Source organism: Calonectris borealis, chromosome 1 (assembly GCF_964195595.1).
Source record: "Calonectris borealis chromosome 1, bCalBor7.hap1.2, whole genome shotgun sequence".
NCBI classification, from domain to species: Eukaryota; Metazoa; Chordata; class Aves; order Procellariiformes; family Procellariidae; genus Calonectris; species Calonectris borealis.
Window position 1 is genome coordinate 74,348,086 of NC_134312.1, and position 27,883 is coordinate 74,375,968.

General features: G+C 39.8%; 1 protein-coding gene across 7 annotated transcripts in view; it reads left to right on the forward strand.

Moving 5' to 3' along the window:
* Positions 1–27,883, forward strand: part of SOX5 (SRY-box transcription factor 5) — a 651,312-nt gene that overhangs the window by 583,753 nt on the left and 39,676 nt on the right. For all 7 annotated transcript variants that reach the window (XM_075160498.1, XM_075160507.1, XM_075160488.1 and 4 more), the window contains one exon: positions 7,613–7,759. In XM_075160498.1, the coding sequence (XP_075016599.1) occupies positions 7,613–7,759 (147 nt within the window). The remainder of the gene's footprint in view (positions 1–7,612; positions 7,760–27,883) is intronic.

The window sequence follows — 27,883 nt, forward strand, 5'->3', positions numbered from 1 at the left end:
TCTGTTGTTTGTTAGTCTTCTACATTACCACTGCCCATCTTACTGTATACTCATTAAGGAGTATGCTGTCAAAAGTATGTCCTTACTTTAAAGAAATTCTTTTATCTTTTTTTCTAACAAAAGAAGTTCTCTTGGCATAAAAATAAATAATAGGAATGGCAGCAAGAATACATTATATTCTGGTGCTGCACAACAAACTATAGGAATAAATTGTTGCCAGATTATATAATTTTTTAAAATATGTACAATATTAATTACTTTCCTTGAAGGGGACATTGTTTATCTGCAACATTTCATCCAACAAGCTTTTTCCAGAAGACATTATCAAGTTTCCTCTGCAATATGCATTCCATATAGTCACTCTATTTCAATTACTGTCATATGGTGTGAACATGGTATGTATGAATATGTAGGCCACTTGGGCAGTTTTCCGGTTAAAAACTCTTCATTTGTAAAGAGCAGTCAATCTTAAACACATAGTTTACAATGATATTTTATCACAGAAGTGAACAGATCTTACTAGCCTCTGATAGGAAGTGTCTATTGATAAGTTCCTACAGTTACATCCTGTAGAAGGATTGTCTTCTTGCTAAGGCATGGGACAAAGGAGCCATGAGGTCTAGGCTCTAATCAGGAGTTTCCTACAGTCTTCCTGTCATGGAAGGAACGGTCAGTTGATATCATGGGTGCAGATTCTCACCTTGCTAATATTGGAATAGCATTTATCCATTGGCAGAATTAAAGACTGCTTTTCAAGAAAAACTGAATTTCTTAACATTTGTACAGTGTTATGGTTAGTGTTGTTCCCATAGAAGCTACTAGAAATACAAATATAGTGGTACTTTAGCTAAAATGATTGTCCTATCCATTGAAATTACATTAGTTTCTAAGAAAACTCGGAGCTATCATAAATTGTACCTACATTTTTCACTTTATCCACTGTTTTATAAGCAAAGCAAGCATTGTTTTGAATGTACTGCAGTGGTGATAGAAGTCTTTATTGCTTCAAATGCAGACTTAAAGCTCATTCAGTTTTTCAGTGACCTGGACTCCAGCCTTGTTTCTGGATGCCAAGGATCCCCAGTTGGTCATACCATGGAGGTTCCAAAGGAGAAAAGAACTAGTGCATTCAGCCTGGCACGGGCAAAGCGGTCCTGTTGACTACAGTGAGATTATTCTCAGGAATAAGGGCTGCGGGCCTGGAACCCTAGAGATCAGCTACCAGAATCATATTTTGTGGAGACTTGTGGTTACTGATTCTAAAAGTGATGTTTTTCTAATATGAGAGAGATGGTGGTTACAAGGCTGTGCTTGTAACTTGCATGCAAGAAGTGTATAAATGAAGCCTTGTTCTGTTTGTGAATGGTTTACAGTTTTTCTAATGAGAACTTGTTTTTCTTAATGTTTCTTTCTAAGTCTCTGGTTTTTTAAGGCTAGAGAGACTATTAGATTGTTTAGTCTGACAAAACAAGATGTAAAATATTTTGGGGCATAATAAACTCTTTGTTTAAAGTTCATCTTCCAGAAACACATCTGACTGAAACATCAAGAGTCAAAGTCCGCCATTTCTCTAGGCAGTTCCTCCAAGTGTTACCAATGCTCTCTGATTAAAAGCAGCATATTACTTATCTATTAATTTGCCCAGTCTTAACTTTCAAATATTTATTATTGTTCCTTGATTCATGATTTCCTTACCTGTCTTCCTCCCTTAGGCTAAATACAGAGCAAAACTAGGACGGGAATTTTCAAAGGACGTTAGCTGGTTTCTGTGGCCACGGGAGGGAACAGTGTAGCTTTTCAACATTTAGTGTACCTTCTCTAGTCTCTGTGTGGTCCACAATTTTGGGGTGAGTTCCTCCAGCTTGCTATTTTTTACTTGGTGAATAAAGGAAACACTAGTTCAGGCAAGGTCCCCTGCGAGAAAGAGTCTCTGTGGGACATACGCATACCTCAGCACTGGGAGCCAGGGCAACTTTTTTTAGGAAATGGGTGTGATAAAGACATACGGTAGGTAGAACAGTAATAATTATCCAACTCTGTTCAGAATTCTAAAGAACAAAGTAAAATAAAGTAAAACCAAAATAAACCAAAATACTCTAAGTGCATCTCAGGATCTCAAGCTATATTGTTCTTACCTAAAATTAGCCCAAAGTGAAAGCTAGCAAACTCAGGCACTGAAGCTGAGTAAAATTCACCTTGCAATGGGTTCTTTGGGCAAGGTTTTAAAGGAGCTTATTGAATTTGTGTTCACATATTATCTTTATTTTCTGAAAATCTCCCAGTTGGTGCAAACAAATGGCACTTTAAAGCCTTTGCTGAAGTTTTGAATGTACAAATTAATGTGCCCCTTTGAAATGTTTGACTAACAATCTTTGAAGGAAACACACAGAAAAGATGAAAATCTGGCATTTGTACCTTTCAGATATGTAATGAAGAGCTAAATTAAGAACTTTTTTCTAGAAGATCTAGAAAGCATTGCTACCAATCACTAATGAGTGCAGCTTTAATTCTAATTTCTATAGTTAACTTTTTATCTATGTTGCCACTACCTTTAAAAACCTATCTTACAGTAGGATGTATGTCACATGTTTGTTTTAAGTTAATTACTCTTTCTTTCTAATTCCGTGTGCCCTTTTTTTTAAATGAAAAACCCACCTGAACAGATCCAAAATTAATTCTTTCTGCCGTAATCAAACACTTTGCATACCTTATATAAGCGTAAAATTTGAGGTAAAGGAAATGAAATTCATGTATTCTGAATGAGAGAATATAATTTTATACCATTTCCCCCCCAGATTATGCAAAAATCAAACAACAGGGCCATTCATGTGTATATTTTTAATGATGGGTCTCAGAATGACAAAGAAATTGAAGTGTTGGATCAGTCAACAGTTCCAACATTTAAGCACAGTGGTTTGTAATTTTATCGCTGTGGTAACTCCACTGAAAAACTAGTTTATATCAGAAACAAATTTATTGCAGTAGCGGATTCAGTTTCTAGTACCTGTCTCTATCTCTCTGTGTTTTTTTTAATAACAGCTCTTAATCTCTACTGTTCACTAATAAAAATATTTTAATAAGAGATAATACTGTAATCCAAATGCCTATAGGTACTTGAATCAACTATCTCTGCCTATGTAATTGGTAACACTTTGTTCAATCCTTTCTAAAATTGCTATTAAATCTCATTCTCATTTTCTGTATTAATAGGACAAGAATTCATTTTTAGTATACCCTCAAAGCAGTAATGAGCATTGTTAACATGTAACAACAATGCCCAAGGGGAAAGTTTTCAAAGCCGGTCTAACCTTAAGGCTTTGCTGTTGATGTACTACAGAGTCATCAAGCCAAGAGCTGTTAGAGCTAGTCTATTTGGAGAGTTCAGCTGAATATTTCTGCTTAATATATTGGAAGAATTATAAATGGTTTAGGTGGTGACCTAGGGAGAAGGGAGAATTTTTGTTTAATAGCTTAAGAACAGAGGGGCAACATTAAAAAAAAAACACTATACCTCCTGCTCATTTTAAAGTGTATCACATTGTGTTTTTGTTCTGATGATTTTGCTTCCATACAGATTTTCATAAGAGGTTAATGAGAAAACATTAACAAGGCATGTAATATTGCACATGGGCAGGGGAGCTGAAACATGGTTATTTAGTTATAAACAAACAATAGATGTTACTTTTTAATTGCTTTTTCAGAAGCCAGATCTGACTTCTTGAAGAAGTATTATCTATCTTATTAAGTTCAGAATATTATCCTTATTTTATTTATTATGTATAGCAAAAAAAAACTTGTCTAAAGCAGTAGTGCTTCACTGATTTCAACTGAATGCCTTGGTCACAATAAACCAGTCAAGACCTCATAGATTGAAAGTCTTGTATGAGTTGTAGTGCAGCAAAATGACCTCCGTGAGTGCTAGAATTTGAGATTGAGCCTTTAGGTTAGCTGAAGGTAGCGGAAGGTGGCTTCAGGAGTCTCTGTCTGGGGCACAAATTAAGAAGCTCAAGAACAGTGTGTTACAGCAGTGATACAGAATGACATCATTTTCATTGCACTTTTTGAGGTCTTGGTTTCTTTACTGTGAAAAGCATAAGGGTGCATTTTAGGTGATGGTTGAATGTTTCAACAGAGGCCAATTCATACACTGTTCCAAAATCTGAAACTCTGTTGGGGAAGCAGGGGTAGAAATGTTCTTTTGTTGGAGTTCAGTTTGTCTACGAAATGAATGCATAAATTGCTGTCATTTAGCTGTCTTGATTCACAGCACTTGTTCACATCATTGCTCTTTCCTCGGGTATAAGCTAAAGGTATTCATGTACTAAGCTAAATATGAACAGACAAGTTCAATAATGTCAAATTTCAGAAATGTTGGCAGTCTAAGAAATGTGCTGCGTGTTGTATATTTCTGTCCATTTTTTGAAGTGGGTGGGGAATATAGGAGCAATCTTACTGGTTAAATAGGATTCAGACCCTTGCAATTTGATAAGCTACATGTTTTTCACTTTAGAGCTGGGCCTGATACTGCTTTTCAGTAGAATAGTTGGTTTGTGTTGCAGGAAGGGACTTTTTAAGAGGGTACTCTAACAAGGGACCTCTTATAAGATTTTATTTAATGTTTGTTTTTAATTCTCAAAATGAATTAAATAGAGGTGAGATGTTGAATCTGATAACAGGACAGAAGTTTGTACAAAGCATGAATGAAGGCTTTATAGGTTTTCTTCCACCCCTCTTCCACACTATAGTGTGTGCTTCACTCTCTTGAGGTATATCTGTCCCTGAACTAACAATAAGGCATGCGCTTGAAATTCCATATATTCCATTTATCACCTAAAAATATGGCTTTGTCCTGGGCTGTTGCATAGGGAAATTCATTCCCCATGCTTATTTAGTCACCGTCTGCTTTGCATGCATTGTCAAAAAGGTGGTTGGTGACAATACTGTAAGGAGGAACCATGGCTTCCAACACATGACCACTGAACAAGTGTAATATGGCACAGATTCTTGGACACCATGTTGTGCATGTCTTTCATATAGTTTAGTTCTTGTGATTCACTCTTTGGACCTCAACGGAAGGTTGAGAGCTGTGTGAGGGAGAGATATCCCTCTCTTTTCAAGGTAGGGACTCTGTTTGAAATGTCTTCCCCAAAGGCTCACAGAAATTTCCGGGCGGCTCAGTCCTCCACGGACCGATCCCTGTATGGCCTGTCAGTGATCTCCAGTTGGGTCAGGACTGCTAAGTGTCCAAACTGACTACGTTATTTTTACCTTTACTTGTGGACTAGACACATTCTCTGATATCTAATCTATAGATTAGCAGCAAGCTTGAACCTTTGCTGCTCAATGGCCTTTTGACTTCCTTTTGTCTTTTTCTCATTGTTGCCTCAATTTGTTTTGTCATTTTTTTTCAATAGGGAGTAAAAGAAAAGGAGAAGCTTTCCCTAGATCTGCTCTGTCATCACCAGAGTCCAATTATGTTTGAGTTGTTCCCTAGTCATGTATCCTATTTCTTAAACAACTGTTGCCCTTCTGATACATTAATTCATACATAAAGCTGGCTTGCTTTTCCTTCAACTGCCTGGTTCACACAGACCCTTGTTCCTTTCTCCCTGCTGGATTTAGTCTTCTTTTGAAAGAATGAATGGATATGAACTTCAACGGATAAATACATGCATTTGAATCTGTGACTGATTTGTGGCTGGATTGTTTTTGATGACTTTTATCTGTAGTTGATTTGCATCTATTTGGCTCAGACTCGCTGGGGGTAACACATGGAATAAATGAATAAATAAATTTGAGGAAGAGGCAAGGATGAATGAATGGATGATAGGGAAAGAGAGGGAGACTAAACAGAAAGGGATGGATAAATGGTGATTAAGAAGTACAGAAAAATAAGGAACAAGCAGTGATCAAAGTAGAGAAAAGAAATAAAAAGGATTCAAAACTGAAAAGAATAGAAAGTCTGAAAAGAATAGAAAGAGTGAAAAAGAAATAAGTAAGAACTTGGTGCCTGATTACACTTAAAAGAGCAGAAATGGGTTACTTTTAATTATGTGAAAGGGCTAGGGTTGTGCACCAGTGAAGGGAAGTTTGTACAGGGAACCACAGGACGATGTCCAGGGTTGTCCAAGACTCAGCAGTAAATTTTGTTCATTTGTTCAAGTTAAGTGTTTGCTACAGGGCTTGTGAACTCTGAACTCACATTAGCGGTGCTCTCTACCTTTTGCACAGCTCCATGTGGAATACTCTTGTAATGAATCCTCATTTTCCTCTTTCAAACTTGCTGGTTTGGGTTAGCATTTCTTTGTGCCCTCCAATCTGACCTTTGCTCTTTTATCAGCATATACAATTAACTAAAAAACAACAGCAAAACAACTAAGCACCACTAACAAGACTTCTTAGACTAGTCATATTGAAGCCCCCTTGTTTTTTCACATCCACTTCCATGTTCCTGCGTGTTATCCCTTGTCACGTTGCATCTCAGAAGCTCTGTTAGCACCTTGCAGGCAGAGAGCACCATCGTTCAGTGTTACACATTACACAAGTACGGCACAGCACAAATAATACATAGTCTGAGTCTTTGAAACTGATACTGTGACCGAGGAGGGAAAGCCTTTGTTACTTCATTACCTGCTCTCCCAGGCATCTGACTTCTGTTTGGCTTCACCTGAATTCCTCTCTATTCACAAAGCAGCAACCAGTGCTGCTTCTCCTGCCCACCACGTTTATTTTCTCCACTTTTCATTTGGAGGTCAGGGGAGCTTCCAGGCACTGCCAGCTTGCCTGTTTTCTCTCTGCTTTTGACCTCTGTCCATTAAACTCTTACTGTAGTGCGTAACTTTAAACAGATGACTGTGATTATAAGTATTCACATGCTAGTAATCAAATATGTGTTTAAAGTGCCTTACTGGTTTAGTTTTGAAGACAAAAACATTCCCACTGTGTAACTGCTTTGCATCTATCACAGAAAGGGTTCTTAGTCTTAATTGGAGCTTCTAGTTGCTAATGGACAGTACATTACCATCAAAATGTATATATTTATATTGACTGCAGTGGTTCCCCAGAACCCAACTGAGAGTGGACTCTCACAGTAAGTGCCAAACAAAATTTTGACATTCCCTGTCCCAAACACCTTACAGCCTGTGCAAACAAGGCAAACATAGCAAGTAAGATAAAGAAATGTAAGATGGTAGCACAGAGACCGTCGTATCAAACATCATGTGAATTTCACAGAGGTCAATGCATATTACCGGCGGAGATGCTGTTATGCCTAAGTCGTCTCAGGAAAGGAAAAATTGCCCAGTGGCTCAGGCAAACCATGAAGATTAGCTTCTGTTCCTTGTTTTGAATCCCTGAACACACAGAGAAGCTGGGACATTTCTCATGGTGATGTCTGTCATTTGTCCCCTGAGGAATGAGTCACAAAAGTTGAGATGACAATTTTTGTCTTGAAATATACTACTGTGGTAAATAAAAAATACCCATCAGAAGGAGAATTCATCATCTGCAGTAAGAGAAGTTTTGGGAAAATTACTTATTTATTGATGACGTCTCTCTCCTCTCTCTCTCTCCCTCCCCCCACACCCCATTTTTTGTTTGTTTGTTTTTACAGCAGTTGTATGCTGCCCAACTTGCTGCGATGCAAGTGTCTCCGGGAGGCAAGATACCTGGCATACCCCAGGGTAACCTTGGTGCTGCTGTATCTCCTACCAGCATCCACACAGACAAGAGCACAAACAGCCCTCCACCCAAAAGCAAGGTACTGTACCAGGCCCTGCAGCATTGCGTTTCTGACAATGTAGGTACTTGCATGTGGTTTTTTTTTGAAGGGTATCTGTGTGCCTCTCAGTTGCAGGCAGCTTTGTTCTCGGGATGGCTTCCTGAGATAGGAAGATATTCGTGGTGCCATTTTTCCAGTGGGAGGACCCCAGCACAGTAATACCAAACAACCATTCATACATGATGTCAGTAACAGACCACCTCAGCTGAGATCCCGTGGGTTCCCTTGCAGTGTCCTAGCTATCACACTGCTGTTTCTTCCATCTTCAGTGACAGGCAGCAGGCTGAGGTGACCAGCTCCTATTCCAGCACACAACTGTCATTTCCTTTCAGAACTCTAAACTGGAGTCAGGTTAGCAGTGTGTCAACGAGAGACAGAAAGCTGTGGGGCATCTCATCTGTGGCCAGATCCTGTCCTGGGGTTCAGTGGGAGTTTGTGGAGGAACAAGTCTCCAAAGCAACGTCTGTTGTGTCATAGAACGGGGCTGGAATCTGTCCATCAAGCGATGGGTCTGATGAGTAATCTTGGTCATGGCTGGGCAATTAGTTCCGTACATATTTAAGAGGTCAAGCTAGCAGCTTGTAGTCACATCTGTATAACGCCGCCAGTGTGTGACTAGTTATACCTAGAAAAAAGACACAGAGTATGTCCAGTGAAAGAAGATGAGCTCAGTGTATGCCACAGCTGAGCAAAAGTAACAGATCAAAATTGAATGGCACATCTTCGGTGTTGCGAAACAACTAGGAAGAATTTAGCTAAGGAATGCAGGGAAAAAGGAGTCCCGTTTAGGTGACAGCAAGAGTTTGATAAAAATGCGTCCATCCTTTTGTTAGTGTCCTCTAGCATGCTGTCCATGTCCTTTATCATGTCAGAAAAGATTCCTTGAATTGACAATAGTGTCTTGTTTTTACCCTAACAGTAAAGCAGCACAGATTAAAAATAACCAGACAAATAAATAATACTGTTGTCAGCTCAGTGAGATACATGTTCAAAGAATAAAATAGATGGTGTGGAACCAGTAACACCTGTTGTGTTAGTGAATCAAGCTCTGGGTCTACATTTTCTTTCTTCTCGGTGTAGACTGTCTGACTTCCCGAAGTTTATCCTTGGCTTGGCCTCTTCTTTTATATATTATAGAGCAAAGCATCAGAAAGCCATGCAGTGCTCGATGATAGTTTGGGGGTTTTCTTCCAAAAAGTCGCGTCTATAGTTAACAAGAGATTTTTGTGCATTTTACAAGAGGTTTTTTGTGTGTGGCTAGTGGCTTGCGAGATCCACTATGCTTAAAATCCCAGTGTTGGTTTTGGATCTCTTGTGCACAAGCAGAATGTCTGATGAGATCTAAGGGGACACAGTATTTATTTTGTGGCAATTGTGGAATTAGAAGGCCTGCCATATCTACTGGTAACATCAAGCATAACCATCTTACTGGCAGCTGTCATGATAGGCTCTGTTCTCCATTGTCTTTTATTGCTTTTTCGTATTTGTAGGTGTTCCAGTGCCTTTGGCTTGCAGTTCTGTAGGACACAAACAAAACTTATTTGCAAACTGCAAAAGAAAAAAAAAAGTGGGCCAAAAGGAAAGGAAGGGGGCTCCAAAAGGCTGTAAAATTGTACAGCGTGAGCCCTGTGATGCATGCTGTTTTCAATCTGCTGTGTGCCAGTTGGAGGCTCCGAGAGAGAGCGAGAGAAAGAGAAGGGATAATGCTGAGAAATGATAGAGTGGCTGTGACCTCCAAGCTCAGCCTGGAAATCCAAGACATTGATTTCACTTAGCATTCCTGCTGAGAAATCCGGCGGAGTTCAGTTGTAATAAAAGAACAAGGTTCTGTTCTAATGGTAATGGCGTATGACAGACATACCACTTTGTCTGTCCTCAGCACCAGAGAGAGCAGAATTGGAGAAAGGTCACCTGACCTGCCTGTGCTGTTGTGCGAATGCTATACTGAGCTTTGAACTCCAGCCTGGAAGCACAATTATTTATAATACTAAATGATAAAGAAACCTTTATAGAGCCTACAGTAATTAGAATAAAGCTTATACAATGGTGCAGTGGCCTGGCTCAGAAAACACGCTGGCAAATCCATCACAGCGGCAGAAACTGAAGCTTATGTGTTGAAACTAAACACCTTCGCTTGTGTCTGTGTGAACCTTCCTTTGCTTTTTCAAAGCTTCTTCAACAGCTCCAAAAGTTTATTGTGTTTGCGATTTTTTTTTTTTTTAAATTTTAATTTTTTTAGCTGTTGTCAGGGAATATCTGTCTGGGTTTCACAGCGATTTTTAATTTTTTTTTTTTAATCCCCAGCAGCAACTTGGTTCATGAAGTTAGTTCGTGGTGGTCTTTCTTGCTGTCACTGTACGTCAAACCTCAACAGATGAACAGTTAATGCCTTAGACAAGCTTTCAATAGATGCTGTTTGCTGAATCTCTATTTTCAGCCCACAGTTTACACTGGCGCAGCTTTGGTAATACGCTCAAGTGTTTGGAGACAAGGAGACAGCCTTACCTGAGAGTGTGTCAAGCTACTGGCAAACATCTAGGTCACTTCTGAAAAGCTTTTTTCCCTCTTGTATAGTGTTAAAGTTAGTTCGCTGCTCTTTGCAAGGATTCTTCAAAGTCGGCCTCAGCAGCAGATGGAACAACTGTTGGCTCTAGAAATGCTGAGAAGCATCAGGGGGAGTTTGCCAAGGATCATCCTTTAAATCTAGTAAGACTTGAACACATCCCTGAAACTCCTCTAAGACCTTGGCAACTCCGGACTTGGCAAACCTTTTATCAGTGTCCCTCACCAGTGTTTGAACATTGTGCTGGGCAGACTACCCTGGCATCTTCTGTTGTCTCGCTCGCCTTTCAACAGATGTGACCTGGAATAGTCAAATTCACTTCCTAGGTTTCTGTACTGTAACTTTTAGGAAGCCATGAAGTAGAGATGCCATTATGCTGTGCTGCACACATTCTGTCAAGTTTTGGTTAGGAAACTGAGCTGGTGTCGTACATTCTTCCAAGAAGAAATCTGTGCCAGAAAAATTGATTTAAGAAACAGAGCTAGTGGAGCCTGTCCAAAAGAAAATGCGTGTGTCTTGCGGAAATGGATTTTAACACAGCTTCTTCTTGAGCAGTTTTAAAAACAGCCGGTATGCTAATCATACCATTCAAATTTACCAAGGCCTCCTCCACAACCCATTTGAAAGGCAACTATCTTTGAAGTTTGCCAAATTGTGCTGGATTTCCAAAGTCTGTCTTAAGCACATTTTGCCTTTGATCATGTAAATGCTTGCATGCTGCTCTGTTGGGTGTTCAAGGTGGTTACACGCTCCCAAATAAGTAGGAGAGAACAGGCACGGGTGCTGATAAGGACTAGGCAGAATAACCTACCAGTCCATCTTGTCATTAACTGCAAGCCTCTTGCTTGTACAGAGCCATGCAGGAGATAGAAAAAAGCAATGTTATAGAGAATATGTTATCTGAACAGTGACATTTACCACGCTACCAGGATTCTCACCTGATAGCTACAGTCTTCACTGACTTCAGATGAGGTGCATTATACTCTTGAATAAGGACAGCAACATCACCCTCACTTGTAAGCAGCTAGGGCCCTGTTCGTTCCTGCCTTTGTTCCTTGCTTTCTATGTTGCACGTATAAATATAGCATCTAGTGCCTGCGTGATGCAATATCCTAGCCCTTTCCGTGTAACCTTTCAAATACAGTAATTCTGGAGTGAATTTTCGATGTAGCTTGTAAATGTAGCTAAATGATTCCCCATATTTAATGGAGCACAGTGCATCGTCTGCAGCATCTGCTGAAAAACAGGAGCAATTCAGTGTGAAACGTGACAGGAGAGAATTCCTGGGCACTTTTCTTTTAACCTTGTTATGACCTCAGCCCTAACCCTACTCACAGTTGTGTCTCCATCAATGGCAACAGCACACAGATTGTCCAAATCAATTTTGTTGTTCTTCTCAAATACTTCTGGCAGTGATGTTACTATTTGCTCAGCAGTAGCACCTGGGAGTTGTGACAAGGAAAGGAAATGTGTTTCAGACAAGCCAGAAACAGCACTAAGCAGTTGGATATACACAATCGGATTCTCCTCAACTGCAATATCCAGACAAATATCAGTGTGAATCCTTAACCGAAGATGGTACTTTATTTTCACGTTATCTGATCCTCCGATCACCAAAGTAAACATTGGATTGAAAATTTCTCATGTTGCCTATAGTCAGCAATAGAATTGCCTTGGAAGGACTTAGAGCTTGCCTCTCTACCACAGCACAGATTGGCCTTACAATGGCCAGATACTCTCCAGGGGAACAACTTCCATTTTTGAGGAATATCTGATGATGATGCTATAGTTCCTGCCATATGCACCAACTGTGTCTTGCATCTTGTTTATAGTATACGAAGGATAGAAAGGGACCAACAGTGTGCTTGCTCCGTTCTCACCCAGGCAAGGTAAGCCTGGATATGAAACTATGACTGAGTCACTGTTGACTTTCTTACTAAGTACATTTGATACCAGGGGCAAAATAAAGAATAGGAGTCTTTGGAAATGGGCATTTTAATTCAGACACACCACAGGCTATGTTGTTAGGACAAATAAGTAAATTATTTACTATGGGGAGCTGGTTGGGGATTTTCCTGTCCCGGTCAAAACTGATGATGGGACTATACTCCCCAGTTTCAGTAGGAAAGCTTTCTTGACTCAGGATAAAAATATGGTGAAAAAAAAAAGAAAAACGTCTGAAGGGAAGGAGAAAGGAAGAAACCTTAAAATGGCCTGGTAATAAGAGCACTCATCTAGATAATATTTCTGATTCTACTATGGGCAAATTGTTGACTTGAACTTCATTTTAGGTGACTACCCTAAGCAGCCCCGTTAACTTAGGTATATTTGTCTCCCTTTCCCTCATTTCTCTCTTTTGTATGATAGCGCAGAATGTGAAAATTTATCCTGGGGAGATCTTGGGGAGAACATTAAGCTCCATTATGTACATAGCTGCATCAGTTTGCTTGCCACATCAAGCTGGGACAATTACAGAAGCCTAGCTGATAGCAGGCATACAGATTCCTTGTACGCTCAGAGAGGCCATTTTTCAACACGTTAAAGTATTTAATTTCAGCTCTACAGATGATAGATGCGTTGCTGTTCAAATGCAGAAGGAAATTGGCGTTTCGTCTTTGTAACACTTCTTTGTATTTAGTGATACCAAATATTTTTGGAAACGTGAGCTAATTGTTCCGCACAGCACTGTGAAGTACTTCAGCTATAGAGAGGACAGCTGTGTGATAAAGGAGACTGATCATGGCTGTGTACAGGTGATCAGAGGGTGTGACTGCTTGTGTTAGATAGGGCCAAACTCTTTTCCCTGAAGAGAAGAGGAACCTGTCTGAAACTAACCCATTGCACATGTTAGGCCTCATACTAATGGCAATTACTGTCCTCTTTATTGGTTGAAGAGCTCAGCAGCTGCTGAATGCCTATCCAAGCAGCAGGAAATTAAGGCATCTTTATTTTCATTAAAGAGAGCACTGAGGTATTTTAGAGTGAGGAACAAGAGTTCTCATTAAAGTGATGTAAGATGCACCATCCCTGCTAGAACGTCAAGGCTATGTTTACAGAAGGTTTATCTCCAAAATTTGCAAGGCTCTTTTATTTTTGAGAATATCCAGGCTGGACACAATCCTTTATATGCCACTAATTAAAAAAATCCTTGTAAATTAATCTATTAAGCTTTTCAGTACCAGAATAACAGTTAGCACTATAATATTATAAATCAGTAAATTCAAAACATTTTTCACTGCTTGCATTTCCCAATCCCCTTGTCAGTGTATCAAACAGGTTAGAAATAGCTGTGAGATAATTAAGGAAAAGTTTATAGTATGGATACAGTGATGCATAGGGAGCTGTAAACTGAGACCTCATCTGCCTTATCTGTGCTATGCTACTTGGTGCTATGCTACTTCTTTAGTATCCCTGTCCATTCTTAATGGAGACCTTGTCGCTAGTTATCTCTTTACCTGGAAGCCTTTTTCCTTTGCTGCTGATGCTTTTAATCCCAAATAGCAAAATGTGGAGTTGGTGACAGAATCTTTCAGACTATTTTCTTCTTCCTTGCTCTTCTTCCTATGCATGACATCCAGGCATACAAACAATTACTTTTTAAACCATTTGCTGGAACACAATGAAGTGATGTGTATTAATGGAACTTCTTAAGTTGCTTTTCTGAAAGAGAGAATGGGTTCCGAACAATAAAAACAACGTTAATAGCAGTATCTAAGAAGCAGCAGCAGTAGGGTCTTGCACAGTGTTGTCCTTCCACCCCTCCCTACTTTCCTAAAAATAAATTAAATACATGGAGGGGCTCCTAGGATGCTTTTTCAGATTAACTCTCCACAGTTCTGTTTCCTGATATCATGTCTCTCTGGCAGGAGCCTGTCTCAAGCAGACTTGCCAGCCAGTCAGCCCTTGTCAGGCTCAGTCAGCACTTTTTATAATGAAAACTCAGAAGAAAACATAGCAAAAAGAAAAGAGGGGAGAAAAACCCTCTGAAATCTGTGATCAGTAAACAAAAGTGAGACACACAAGTTAAGTGAGACTGCTGCATTTCTGAGAGGTCTTCAAAAATCAGACAGGGAACAACAGAGATGTAAAGCAAAGTGGTAGTGACAAACATACAATGTGTGCTTCTTACTAGTTCACTACTGTTCCTTGCTGCTAGTGCCTTCCTTACCTGGCACGAATAAATAAAACACCCACTTTTACCTCAGTGGGAAAGTTGGAGGGGTGGAAGGGTGGGGAGCAGGTAGTAGGTTTCATTCTTTTTTGGTTAAATGATCCGCAGCATTGGCTTCATACCGAAGACCAAGATATTACACCAAGCTCTCTTACTTGGCAGCTACTAAAGCCAGCATCCGTTACAGAATCCCTCAGTGTTCAGGAGTGCTGGGACCTGACACTTTGTTTCTGCTCTGCATCTTACTCTGTTACTTAGAAATACCTAAGCATCGACTGCTGCAGAAGCTTTATAACAGAACCCCCCATCTAGTGTCACTTGGAACAAAGAGCTTGAATGAGAAACAGCAGCATTTTGCAAGAAGAGACTGGAGGAGTCCCAAACAAGAAAACAGTGTCACAAAGTCAAGGTTTTTATAATGCCACTAAGATAGCTGTTGAGCCATGCAGTCCTACGAATAGCAGTAAAAGGGCTTTAGGAGAGCGTGGAATCCGGAGCTGCATAATGAAACAGAGAAAAATTAGATTTTTCTGGCTGCAATGGTTTTTGTTGATCATCCTTGTGTTTGGGTGGGCTTGTTCCGTGGGGAGAGTTGGAAAATACTTAGGAGAGATTCTTTCTGCTGTGGAAGGGGAACCATCCATGAGGAGAAATAGTGAAGTTCAGCTTGGGATGTAGCATTCTTTACTGGGGGCTGCAGAGCATCACAGCGCTGCAAAGATGAAGGACCAATATTAGCACTAAGTTAAAATATATATAACAAACCAGCCACTTATGCCAATATCAGATTAATTTCTAGTTCCCTTCATAATATGAAATTCCTTTAAAGTAAAGGTCATCCCTTACTCCAGAGACTTATTTTTCAGACTCCGAACTGTTAGACTCTTTAAATCAAGGAATGTGTTTATTCCAGGAGCACAGGCTTGTGCAAAATAATGGTACTGTATTTCATGGATTAGGAGACGGCTTGAAATGGAGCAGAGGACTCTCATTCTACCAGATCTTTCTAGAAGGCAGCCAAGTACTTCACTTGAGGAATTAAATCTACCCTTTTGCAGCTTTAAGTGTTTGGGTATTTTGTAGCATGTGTTAATAATCAAAAGTAAGGTGCATAGGCTGCCTTGGCAGGGCTGTCTACTGGACAGCAGTGTAGCCATCTTCTACCAAATGTAGAACTTCTTTTCAACACAGAAAGCAAACTTCTGAGGTGATTGAATCAAATTTCAATGTGATCACTCTAGCAGCATCCAGAAGCTGCTTGTTTTGTCTGCAGAAGGGTGGTTTGCTTCCACATTACATGCTAGATTTGAAATTAGCTCCTCTTGACACATTCAGGCAGAATGCAATTCAAACTAAGCATCACAGAAATATATTTTGCAGTAAGTATTCCTGTACCCACTGCTGAATGATTATCATTTAACAAGGGAGCGCTACAAATTTTTTAATCAGAAACATTTTAATCTGTAATCCCTGGTAGCTGCGGATAGCTAAAGAGAAGCAACATTTAGGAGCAGAATGGAGAAGAAATCTATTTTATTTTCAAATTCAAAGAGACAGTTTCTTATAGGTTAGTATTAACTCTAGAGTTATACGAAGTGCTTGGTAAATATTTCACTGAAGTTTCTCAGAATTACACATTTGTTGTACAGAATGCAGTTTGAATTGTTTAGTGTAAAACGAAATGGTGCAAAAGAGGGTTTCAGAGAAATTATGTGGAAATCGTCCCTTTAGAGTACACACATTTTTCAAAGCAGTGTGGCTACATCTTGTGATTTTATAATGGATAGCTTCCTTAAAGTCCCAGCTCCTGGAGTCATGTGGATATCTAAGAATCTCATTTAAAGAAAAAGCTTCAGGCCGTCATGCCTGAAACTTACAGATTGGTAAAAATGTATCCCAAAGGCTTAGAAAGCCGCTAACAAATAAAATGAATCTATGAGTTACTATTTTAATCAAGTGGGATTAATTTTCAGTCTCAAATCATAGAAGACTTCGTGTTGGCAATTCTGCTAAGGCATAAATATTTCTCAGTGGAATTAGACTTTTTACCATAGTATCTTCCAGTAAAAGTGCTTCAGTAGTATCCAGAGAGAACATTTGAGAGCATCCAAAGAACATCAGAGGCAGGCAAACTGGCGCAACAAACCATTTTGGGTTTTGATGTAATTTGACAGGATTTAATATATGAAACCAGTTTAGAATTTTGATCTTGATCATGTGCCTTTATCCACTAATGCTGCCAGACTATGAATTCAAATGTGTACTTTCAGTACTAATGAAGGAGTTTAGTTTCTGTTTGTTTCATTTCGGTTGCTACATTTTCCCTGCTGCTTTTAAAGGAAAGATAAGCTAATGCCGTGACTGGTATCTCTGGAAAAAAAAATACTAAGAAAAATGTCTTTGATAAAAGATTGCTCAGTATCTTGACATGCGGCGTGCGTGGAGGGGAAGACCTTGTCTCTTATGGGAACACTGGAGAGAAGGCTTTTCAGTTTCTGATCATGATGTTACAGAAAGAATATAACTTTGAGTATTTCATAAGTTATTAGTGTTTCTTAAACTTTTTTGAGTGGATGTGCCAGCACCTGCTGGTAGATCTAAAATAAGGGGCCATTTCTAGGAGCTATGTGTGTATGGAGATGTAGCACACGGGTTCGTACAGGCTTTCAGCTGACATGCCAGGCAGTGACATGTCACGTCATGAATCAGCCACATCGTGTTACGTGATTTCAAGCTAACAGAACACAACAGGAGTTACATAGTGACAAACACAACCCAACATGACATATCAATGGGAAAATTGGCACAAAAAGCTTCTTAAAGTTGAGTTTCAGGGGTACATTTATTCGTTTCCAAAATGCTCCAGAGAAAACTATGAAGCAGTGTACTGGAAAAGGGAGTAATGTAGTGACAGAATTACTAAAGCAGCTTTAATTCAGTGTACAACTAGGAAGAAAACATATGTATATAACAATTCTGGAGAGTATTTTTGTTGTGTTGGGTTCTTGTGAATTTCTTTCTTTCCAAAGGTAGCTCTCTCAGGGCTGCAGGCATTCCAGGTCAGTGATTATTTTTATCCTTAGCCATGCTAAGAGCTGTATAGACTTCAGGTTACATCTGTAAGTTAATATATTTTGAATTTAGCTGTTGGTTTCCTCAGTAAATCTTGAGTCCTTCTAGTATAAACTCTGTTGTTTTTTCTGCTTTGCTTGCGGATCAGAATGACCCCCTTTGCACCTGTTTCCAATATTCTTAGTCTTCTCTGAAATGATCTTCTTTCCCTTTCTGGGTACTCCCATCCTAGTTTCTGATGTCCACTGAAAATAGAGTCTGCAGTTAAAACTCTGGGATTAATTAATTAATCTCTGTTCGCGTATTATTCATCATAAATGTGCAGATAGCCTGTGCTTTCAACTTTCTATATGAAAGGCACAGACCTAATTTGGGGTCAGGGAAATTCAACACATACATTTGGCTAGGAAATGCATGTCAAGTAGCATTTTGTTTTTGATATCAGAAGTTAAAAAGGTTTCATATGACTCTTTGCCCACTACATTTCATGTCTGGATTTACAGTTCTTAATTTCATGCCCGTAGAAATACCAATTTCTCTACACAAAATGAGTCCTCCTAGTGAACCTGCAGCTCATAGGCAGAATGATGTGGTGGTGTAGTACCCGGGAGATTCACTACTTTACAAAACAACTGAAGTTCATTGGGACTAGCGGGTAAGGAAGGCAACAGCCACATCATTTTGGCTAGCCCAAGCAAGAAAATAGCACAGATATTCAGAGGCCTGCATAGCAGAACTGAATAGATACTTTCTCTTTTGCCTTCATCTTAAAATGAGCAAGATGCTCCCAGAGTGTCAGGAGTGGTGACGTCTAGTTTCTTTAGTGAAGTCTCACAATATTTGGACTCTGGCTGGAGATGTAGAATACCTGTCTCCAGGGGATCCCCTGGTGCCTATTAAAGTGTGGGGAAGCATTGGAGTCTTCTCCTGAGGGGAGAGGCTTAGAGCATCCTCCTACCCTACTCCACTGTCCCTCTACACAAATGATGTGGGACCTTTGAGGACTTCATCAAACCTGATGGAGATTGGCCGGTGTGCTCAAAATGTCTATAGAGATGAAGATTGCCAAACATGCATACATGCACACAGACCTCACGTGCCCAACTCACACACAGGCACACAGAGAGACTAATTTTGAGGCTAAAAATAATCTCACATTTGGACAACTATCAGGGGTTTTACTGGCATGACACCTTAAATTTCAAGTGGATGCAGTGTCTTGCTACTGCTTTTCTTGCACTGTTGTTTTTCACCCTCAAATGATTACAGTTCGGTGCTGGGTGGAAGGATTCCATGATAGTATCATTTGGGACTCGCTTTGTAAATTGCTCTGGGCTCAAATAGAGGAAAATAATGCTGTATAAATACATGTTATTACTGGTGAAGCGATAAAATTATCTTATGCTTCCCAAGTATCCTAGTGTCTTGTCTTGATCGTAATTAACTGGTGACATACACGTTGAGTCAGTGCGCTAGGATTTGTGCCCAGAATAAGTCACAAAAACATAGCAGCTTTAGTACAGGAGAAAAGGATGAAGGGGGCTTCTTCTTTTTTCTCCCTTTTTTTCTTCTGGATAAGATACAAAAACTGCCCAGAGCTGGCCCTGTTCAGAAATGGCGAATCAGCCTCTTGGAATTTTTTTTAAGATGTCAACTTCCCTCTTGTGTACTTCTGCGAAGACAAAGAATGTCTTAACGTCTGCATTGAAGTCATCATTAAAATAGAAGGAGATCTGTAGACATCAGCTATAAATCATCAAGAAATAGCTTGTGGGTAACCTTTGACACAATTGAACCTACTTGAAATGAGCTAGGGCTGGATTCATTGCCTTTAGTGAAGCCAGTAGGTGGAGTAAAGGTCTCCTCTCTCTCTCCCTCTCTCTTTCCATCTCTTACAGTGTTAGCTTCTGGGAGGTGAATGTGTTCTGGCTGAGTGATGGAAATGCATTTGGATGTGTTCTTAAATAGACATTTGTTTTATGTCTGAAAAGAATAGGCCAATCTTAACAGTGTGATGCTGGGGCTATTTGAAAGGTATTTTTTAAGGCAGTTGTCTTCTTTCAGCTTTACAAAAACTATTTTAACCAATTGTTTAGGCTTGAGGAACAGCATGGAATATCTATTGTGTACGGATGCATGCATGTTCTCCAGAATTAACAGGAAAATGGTAGATAAAAATCTGCCTAATTTTACATAATAGATTTTTGGCATTCTTGTGATCTGACTTCAAATTCACGCTGAGTTTCTACAGTATAACAGAAATACTAGTTTGCAGTTGTTAATTTTAATTTCTAAGATGCTAGGTTTTAAAAGGAGCTGCAAGTGTTCAGCATCTCATGGGGACAAACTATGAGTCTTACTAATGAATCCAGCAATTAGTGGTTCATTGTGCCTGCCAGCGATTTGGCCCCGATACCGGTCCTGATGGTGATTTCATTTTTGCTGGTGTGAATCAGGAATAGGATCTGAAGTCTATTCACCAAGGGGGGCTGAATACTTCTTCAACATTGTTCTGCTTGTAATCTGCATTCAGTACTGACAGCAGCAAATAGAAAAAGGAACTACAATATATTTCAATTTTAATTATGATTATTACGGTTGATTAATATGTTCATTAGGATAATTATATAATATCAATAGTACTTATTAAACTTAAAGACTTGTAAATGGTGGTGTCCCCATGCAGTCACATAAACATATATATGATGTATGCCCACTTTGTATAGAAGAAATACTTTTCATAGATTAAAGTATGTATTGTCTCCAATTTTGGAAGTAGAGAATTGAGACAAAAGAGGTGGCCCTTTACTCTGTAGCCGCTGCACTTGTGCAAAACACTAAAATTTATATTTGGTGATATTTTATCATAACTTCGCAAAGATGTCAGTGACCATGTGCAGAAGAAGATTAGTTAATGAGTGACTCATGCAAGTTCACAGAGGAAGTTTGTTGGAAAGTCAGGAACTGAACCCGAGTGTCTTTGACATGACCCAAGGAATCAGCAATAAACAAAGGCATGACCGTGGCATGAGAAGAGGAACAACCCTTCCCAACAGGTGTAGTCTCAAGCAGTTAACCCCACATATGTAGTTGTGAGTGGGGTATAAATATTAAACAAATTCGTTTTCTATGCATGCAGTACTCAATGGTGGAGCATGTGTTTGCTTTGAACATTCCCTACAGTACGTTAAACTCCCTCCAGTTTCTGGAACTGCTGATTAGATTTCATCTTACTGCTAAAAGGAGGTGAAATGAAAAAATACCCAGCAAGACAGAGTTGTAAAATCATTTTGATTTTAGTGATCTGGGATGTTGTTAATAGCACACAAGCATTAAAGACGGATGAGTTTTGTGTTGATAGTTTCCCTTTGAAAAGCTATTAGTTGGAAAAACAAATTGTCAAGCAGGTCACATCTACAGTTGCAAAACATATTTTGACATTTTTCTTACAGTTGTATGTATCTATAAATAAAAACAGTGCATGTTATCTTTGCACTACTTATTTGTAGTGCTGCATACATTGCTGCCTCTCTTCATGAAAAATCTACCTAGACTACATAGAGATATCCGAAGTCAGAGAAAGCACAGGTGGTTTTTTAAAAGGAATTTCTTAGCCCACTGCCAGTTGTCCAAGCTGTTTGAAATCTCTTTTCTTTCAAGCTCTTTTGACTTGTTTCTTCTAAAGTTTTCAACAGCTGGGTTTTTTTGGTTTTGGTTTGTCTTTTTCCGCCCCTGAATCTTAGAATCCGTGCAGCATCTTTGCTTCTCCTGCCTGACCACAGCAGGAGGAGGGGTCTGTTGCTAATTTGTTTTGATACGGTACGCTTTGGTCTGTATTCTTTTTGAAATTAATTCCTTTTGCAGGTGTGGGGTTAGAGGTGGTGGTGTGCTCCCAGCGAAGGTGTCATCCACCACAGAGAGGAGGTGGGAGGCTTTGATCAGTGTGGCTTCTGTTTTCTTGTTGTTCATTTAAAATGTACCAGTTTGTAATGCTGTTTGGCTTTGCAGGTCCTTGTTTTATTTCCTTCCAAGTCCTTCCCCGTCCTTTCAGGTTTTGTTGTTTTCATTGCTGTTCATTCTGCTTAACATTTACTGGGGATTATTCATTGGAAGGGGGTGACTCCAAGTTCAATTTAGGCAGCAGACAAAACCCGGACTAATGTCTATTTCCATTTTTTAAACAGCCTAGTTATGGGTGGGAGAGTGCATTATTAAGGACATGACACCACATGTTTAGACTTCTGGGTTTTATTGGGACATAATTATGTAGCAAGGATTTTTAAAAAAAAAAATCTAACCAAGACCCAAGCTACAAGGCATCATGCTTCAGGGCAGGGGCCGCTCCAGTTTCTACCCAGCACTAGTTCAGGAATACATGCCACAGATCAAATTGGCAACTATCTACTTTTTCTTGCAACTTCTTTTGAAGCAGATGGACATATTGGGAGGTTCAGTACAGTATCAAAAAAGCCCCGAAACATTGGCCTGAATAAGAGTGACAATTGCTCTGCTCGTCCTTATGACTCAGCTGTTTACTCACTGTGTGAGATTAGGCAAATTATTTAGCCACTTTGTGCCTTATTCTTCCCATTTGTAAAATAAGGCAAAAGCTGTCAGAGTAATTATGAGCTTTAATTAATTAATATTCCTATGGTACACTGGAGAAGTGATTTTTTTCCCTCTTGCACTTTACTACTTGCCATGTGTTTCAGTGGGGCCAGTTTGGAAGAAGCATTCTTCTTTTCTACGAAGAATCCTTTCCCCTCCTGTCCCCCACAATTTTGTGATCCTCTTGAATGATTTTTACCTCTTGTGAAGTGATTTGCATGGTTAAAAGCATGAAAAATCAGTTGTTGTCTTCCCCTGAAGATTTGCAGTATCTGCGTCAATCCCTGCTGACCTGTGCCTAAGTCACTCTTCCTGCTTAGCAGCTGACTTGAGCCTTCTTAGAGAAGCGCTTCATTAATAGCATTATATCGAATAAATAGGTACAGCCGTGATGTGAGAAATACAGCTGGACAATAGTTATAAGAATCAAAAAGCTAACAACAGGACCCAAGTTTGGCACAAAGTATGGACTAGCAGAATCCCAAGCGGCCAGTCCCTCTGCACTGGCTCATGTTGTATCTTTACTCAACATGGACCCTTCTCATTTCAGGCCAATCCTGGCAGGATTTGCTCAGAACAAGCTTCGCTGAACGTTTTTTTGTAAGTGAGGCTACTGAGTTAAATTTTCGCTCACTCAGAGATGCAGAGTGAGAAGGAGCTTTTTCATTATGAGGTGCAAGCAAATGCTAAAAGCTCTTTGTTCCTGCAATTTCATTTCATGCTGTACTGAAAATCCACATACCGGGTCCTAAGCAGTGTGGTGAGCAGCTCCCACTTCTGCTTGTTTCAGTCTAACAGAAGAGCAAATGCCCAAACAGGAGAATAACGGCCATAGGAGTAAGTCAGTTACTTTTGTATGGATGAAAATGAATGTTTGAAGTTTGGGTCTGAGTTGGAATAAGCATCCGTAAGTCCTCAGGTTTCCCTAGAGGTTGGTGTGACTGAAAACTCACGATAAGCAAAAACAGCCTAGAAATCTCATACCAGCCGTTCTCCTCTAACACACAGTGCTGTTTGTCTGTGGAGATTACCAGGAGACTTCACAAGGATGGTGGGCGTTTTGGCAGTCCAAAGCCAGCCAGGAGCTGCAAGTATGGTTTGGAGGATGCTTCTCTGAGCATTTGAGAAACCGAATGCATTTTGGGTAAACACATACCAGTCTGCTCATTTTGCGAAGCTGCATGCCCTGGTGTACTCTGGTGGCCAAACAGCCTGCCTTGAGCTCCACGAGACCCCAGGGGGCTGGCTCCCAGTGCAGCACTTCTCTTTTCTGAAGAATTTTAAAGAGTTGCTTTTAAGGTTCTGTGTGCAAAGTTCTGACCAGTTGCTGCGCAAAATTAAGGCCTTTGCCCCAGGTCATCGTTGGATGTAGACTTTGAAGAGGAGTTACGTAGCTCTCTCCACAGGCACCGCTTTTAGGCTGCCCTGGAGCTGAAACAGCCCACAGTCTTCCATGTCTGAGCTAGCTGGAGGACTAAAATGATCCTAGACTTGTTTGGCATTTGGTCCTGTTATTTCAGCATCTGTATTCTGTGGCTCATAGAATAGAGCGATACTACAGAGTAAGCGCTGTGCATCGGATAAAAAGGTTGTAGGGAGGAGGGGAAGGCACCCAGCTCCCAGGGCTTTCCGTGTATATAGACAGGTCATTTTGCATGCTCTTCTTTTGTTCTTCTTATATCTGTGTGTGAATCCTGTGTACAACTTCAGGAAACAACAGTGCTAAATACAAAGGGAAAACCACCCAGCAGCTCTCTTATTTTACTGTGACAACATGTGGACTAGACAAAATCAAAGCTTGGGGTTTCCAGGGCAGCAAATTAGTCTTTGTAGCTGCAGACTTCTTTCCTGGCAGCTAGGCTTCCTATAAAGAAAAACGAAAGGGGAAGATACTAGGGATCTTTCTGGGAGGACAAAGTCCCCAGAGAATATCTTCACCGAGAACCCCTAGCATTGTAAAAAAGGACTGGGAAAAAATCCTGTCTGTCCCTGGTACTACAAAACAGGTTAAGCTGGTGTGTTCCTGCACCACTTTTCCCCATGAACAGGAATGGAGACTGTGCAAGAATACTCCCAGTGTATAAATCAGCATTTGGGAGTAATTTATTCCTTGAGTAGTCCTCTAAAAGAAGCAGATGAGAGAACAAAAAGAACATTTGTCACAAATATAAGGCAGCTCAGTTCCCCCCTTTGTTTTGAGTCCCATGAATAAGAGTATTCGGGCACTATCAGTAAGGACTGCAAGTACTAACTTTGGTTGGGTAACATGCGCTGAGTCCAGAAAGTGTCTACCTTCTGAGAGCAACGCATTCAGGAAAAGATACTCATCCAAGCAACACCATAAAAAAATCTGCTCTGGGTATAGAGAGAAATCCAGGCTGAGATGTTTCTGCAGCTATCTATCACAGAAGGAAAAGTCTGTGCACTTTGTAGGATCAGAAAGAAAGAAGACAGTTCTTCCTAATATTTGCCCTCTGCCTTGTCTTTGGTGCCCTTTCCTTTCTAACAAGAGTCTGGTTGTGCCGTCTGCTTTTGGCACTGAAACTTGTGGGCAAGAGTAGGATAAACTGACTTCTCTGAACCTGAAGAATAATTCTGTTGTGTTTATTGTCATATCTTAACCAAGATGCCTGTTTAAATGTCTCCATCTCTTTTTCTATGTAGTTAGAGAAATTTTCACCTTTGCAGGAAGGGACACATTATTCTTAATCAAACCTTGAGAATGTGGCAGGAGGAGGTACAGCTGCAGATGAGCATTATCTAATTCACCCATCCTGTCATGTGAACATCCCTGCTTAATTTAATACAATTATTTCATCAGTGAGGATAATATCAGCAGCATGATTCATTTATACAACATGTTTCACAACTGCCTTTACCTCTCGGCTTCTTATTATCACTACTGATAATTTCACCATGAGTGGCTTCAGAGGAAGGGGAGGGGATGTGAAGGAAGCTGCCAATATCTTTGTGTGAGCGTGTGGACAACTGTAGGCTTGAGGGACACCGATGACAAAGGGTTTTCTTTGCATATATGCTGTTGCACCTTGGTTTCTGATATATTTTGGTTAGACGTTTCTGCATGAGCAAGAGACTGAACGGATAAGCCACTGACTGGCTGTATTGTTCAGTGGGCAACAATAGCATCATTGTCTTCTGCCCCAGACATGCCAGTAAGTGCTCCATATTTTGCATTTCTGTTGAAATGACGATCTCCTGAAACAGAACCTGAAACAGAACCAGGTGGGGGGATGAGGCTTTGTTTCTGGTGAGGTAGCAGAGGCATTCTTTTAGAAACCCCCTCTCCGGCTTCTTATTTCTAACTCATTTAGCTGTAATTTGTACTGTCAAGGTCATTTAAATAGGCAGCAAGATGTGGCGAATGTGTTCCCAGAGGTCATGAAAAGCCTCTTTAGTAGAGCGTGCTAGTCTGTGCTTATGCCAGGTCATTTAAGCACATTTGTATTGCCAGTCAGATGATACACAGAGTAGTTCATGATTTTGTAATAAACCGTGCAACCTGGACCTTCAGCGTGTGCCACAGTGGGATACAGCACTTGGATTTAAATGACAGTACAATAATTCGGTAACTGTATTTTAATAGTATACTAATCTTTAAAATATGTGAAAAGAAGTGAGATTATAAAATCCAAATGAATCGTCTGGGTTCTTCCCCACCACCACCCTTTTTTGCTTTCTCTGAGACTGGTTCATTCATCTGGGCTATCAGTCTTTTATTCAGCTCTTGGTGTTGAAATAGTGCCATTTTTAATAAACGGTTTAGAGAGATTCTTAAAATCAGATATTATTCCCTTCTTTTTCCATATCCATTCTCCATAGAGATAAATTAACCTTTTATCTTAGGAGGAAGTAAATAGAGACAGCATGATTGAAAGATTAGAAAAGACGCCGTTTCAGCCAACTCTTTGCAACACTGGTGACTGCGAGTCAGAATTCCTGGGTCTGTCTGGAACTCTGCTGCTACGTTACTGTATGACTGTGACCAAATTCTTTCCTTTTCTCTCCCTTTCATTTTTTCCTCCCATATTAATAAGCACTCTGTGTTTACCTAGCATTTTACCTTTTCAAAGCACCATACAAGCCTTATAAAAGCAGTGCGATGCACACTCAACTTACCAGCAGTATTTCTGTTTAAATGTTGCTTGTCAGACAGTTATATTTGGAGATTTCCAGTGTCTGATGCTTAAGTACGAAAGCTCAAAGTTATACAAATCCAGGTTGAGTGAAGCTACAAAATACAGCTCTTGAATATTTTGTTTACCCCTCAAATTCTGGTGTAGATGAAGGGTTCTTCTTTCTTTCCTTGTATGTCTAGAGGTCAGCTGGGAAAAAAATCTAGAGCAAATCAAGGATTTAAAGTTCCCCGAACTCCAAAGTTTCGGTTAATGACAGTCTTCCAATCTTGGGAAGCAAACCACCAGCTCTCCCTAAAAATAGCGACTATTCTGACGCTGCTGTGATACAGGGGATGGAATCTCTCTACCAATGCTTTGCTCTTGCTGTGGGTACTTCATTTTATTAGCCCTCTGTCGTATGTTTTCGCTTATGCTTTATTCTCTACATTTATTTTTTGTGTGTGTGTTTTGTTTTGTTACACAAATGTGCTACTTTAAAGGAAACATTTAATAACCTTTAGTCAAGATCATATTTTACTTTTATCACATCTGTGTTTATATTATTACAAGCCTTTCGGGTCTTAACGTCCTCTGGTCTAAGCATTAATCGTTTTGGCTGAAATATAAATAAATGTTTGACTTTGTTTAACTCTCTAAAAAATACTGGCTTGAAAAAAAAACCCTTATCAATGGCATCTTAGAATAACTGCATGTCAAAAAAAGGCAGGAACCAATCAATACTGAGCTTTCTCTAATAAAAACTAAGTGCAGGGAGTAGTTCTAGATTCTGTGATCCCACTGGATAAAATCGAATCTCCTGGCTGTGGGAAGATACCATCTACCTGGAGTGAACATGCTACATCTGTTTTCTTTTTATTACTTCTATTTGCCCTAGCTGTCACGCCGCACTTATGCATAGCCTTGATATGACTGAGAGTGAAGCCTGCTAATCTATAATGTGGCAGGATGTTAGCTGGGAGATTTTATAGTTAAAAATAAAGACAGGCCAACACCTAATTCTTCTCGTGGTTACGCAGGCGCAAATCAGTACGAAGACAGTACAATTCTTGATTTAAACTGGAAAAGCAGAGAATTTTGAATTTCTGTCTGCAGATAGGAGAAAGAGTAAAATGGCTCACTGGGTATAGGAGTGAGGATCCTAAGAGTCATCTTCACACTTAAACACAATTGCATACTATTACCTGTCTCCCAGATATCTTTTAGACTTCCATGGAATAAATCAGTGTAGTTCCGCTGTGGTAAAGGAAATAACTTAAATTATTATCAACTCATGATCCAACATAGCATTTCTAAAATCTCTGACTGAATTTTTAATGTTTTTGACTTCCAGTGAGGATTTGAGAATGCTCTTTGAAATAACAGAAGTAAAAATGTTATGAAGATCAAACAGTGAAGTAATATAATTTTGTAAATAGATATAATAGCTGAAAATTGTTTACTTATCCTCCTTTATGAGAACCAAGCTTCTGTGACCTCCGATTAATTTACCATTAGCCTGAACACACAATGAAAGTGAATGAAGGGGCAATTTG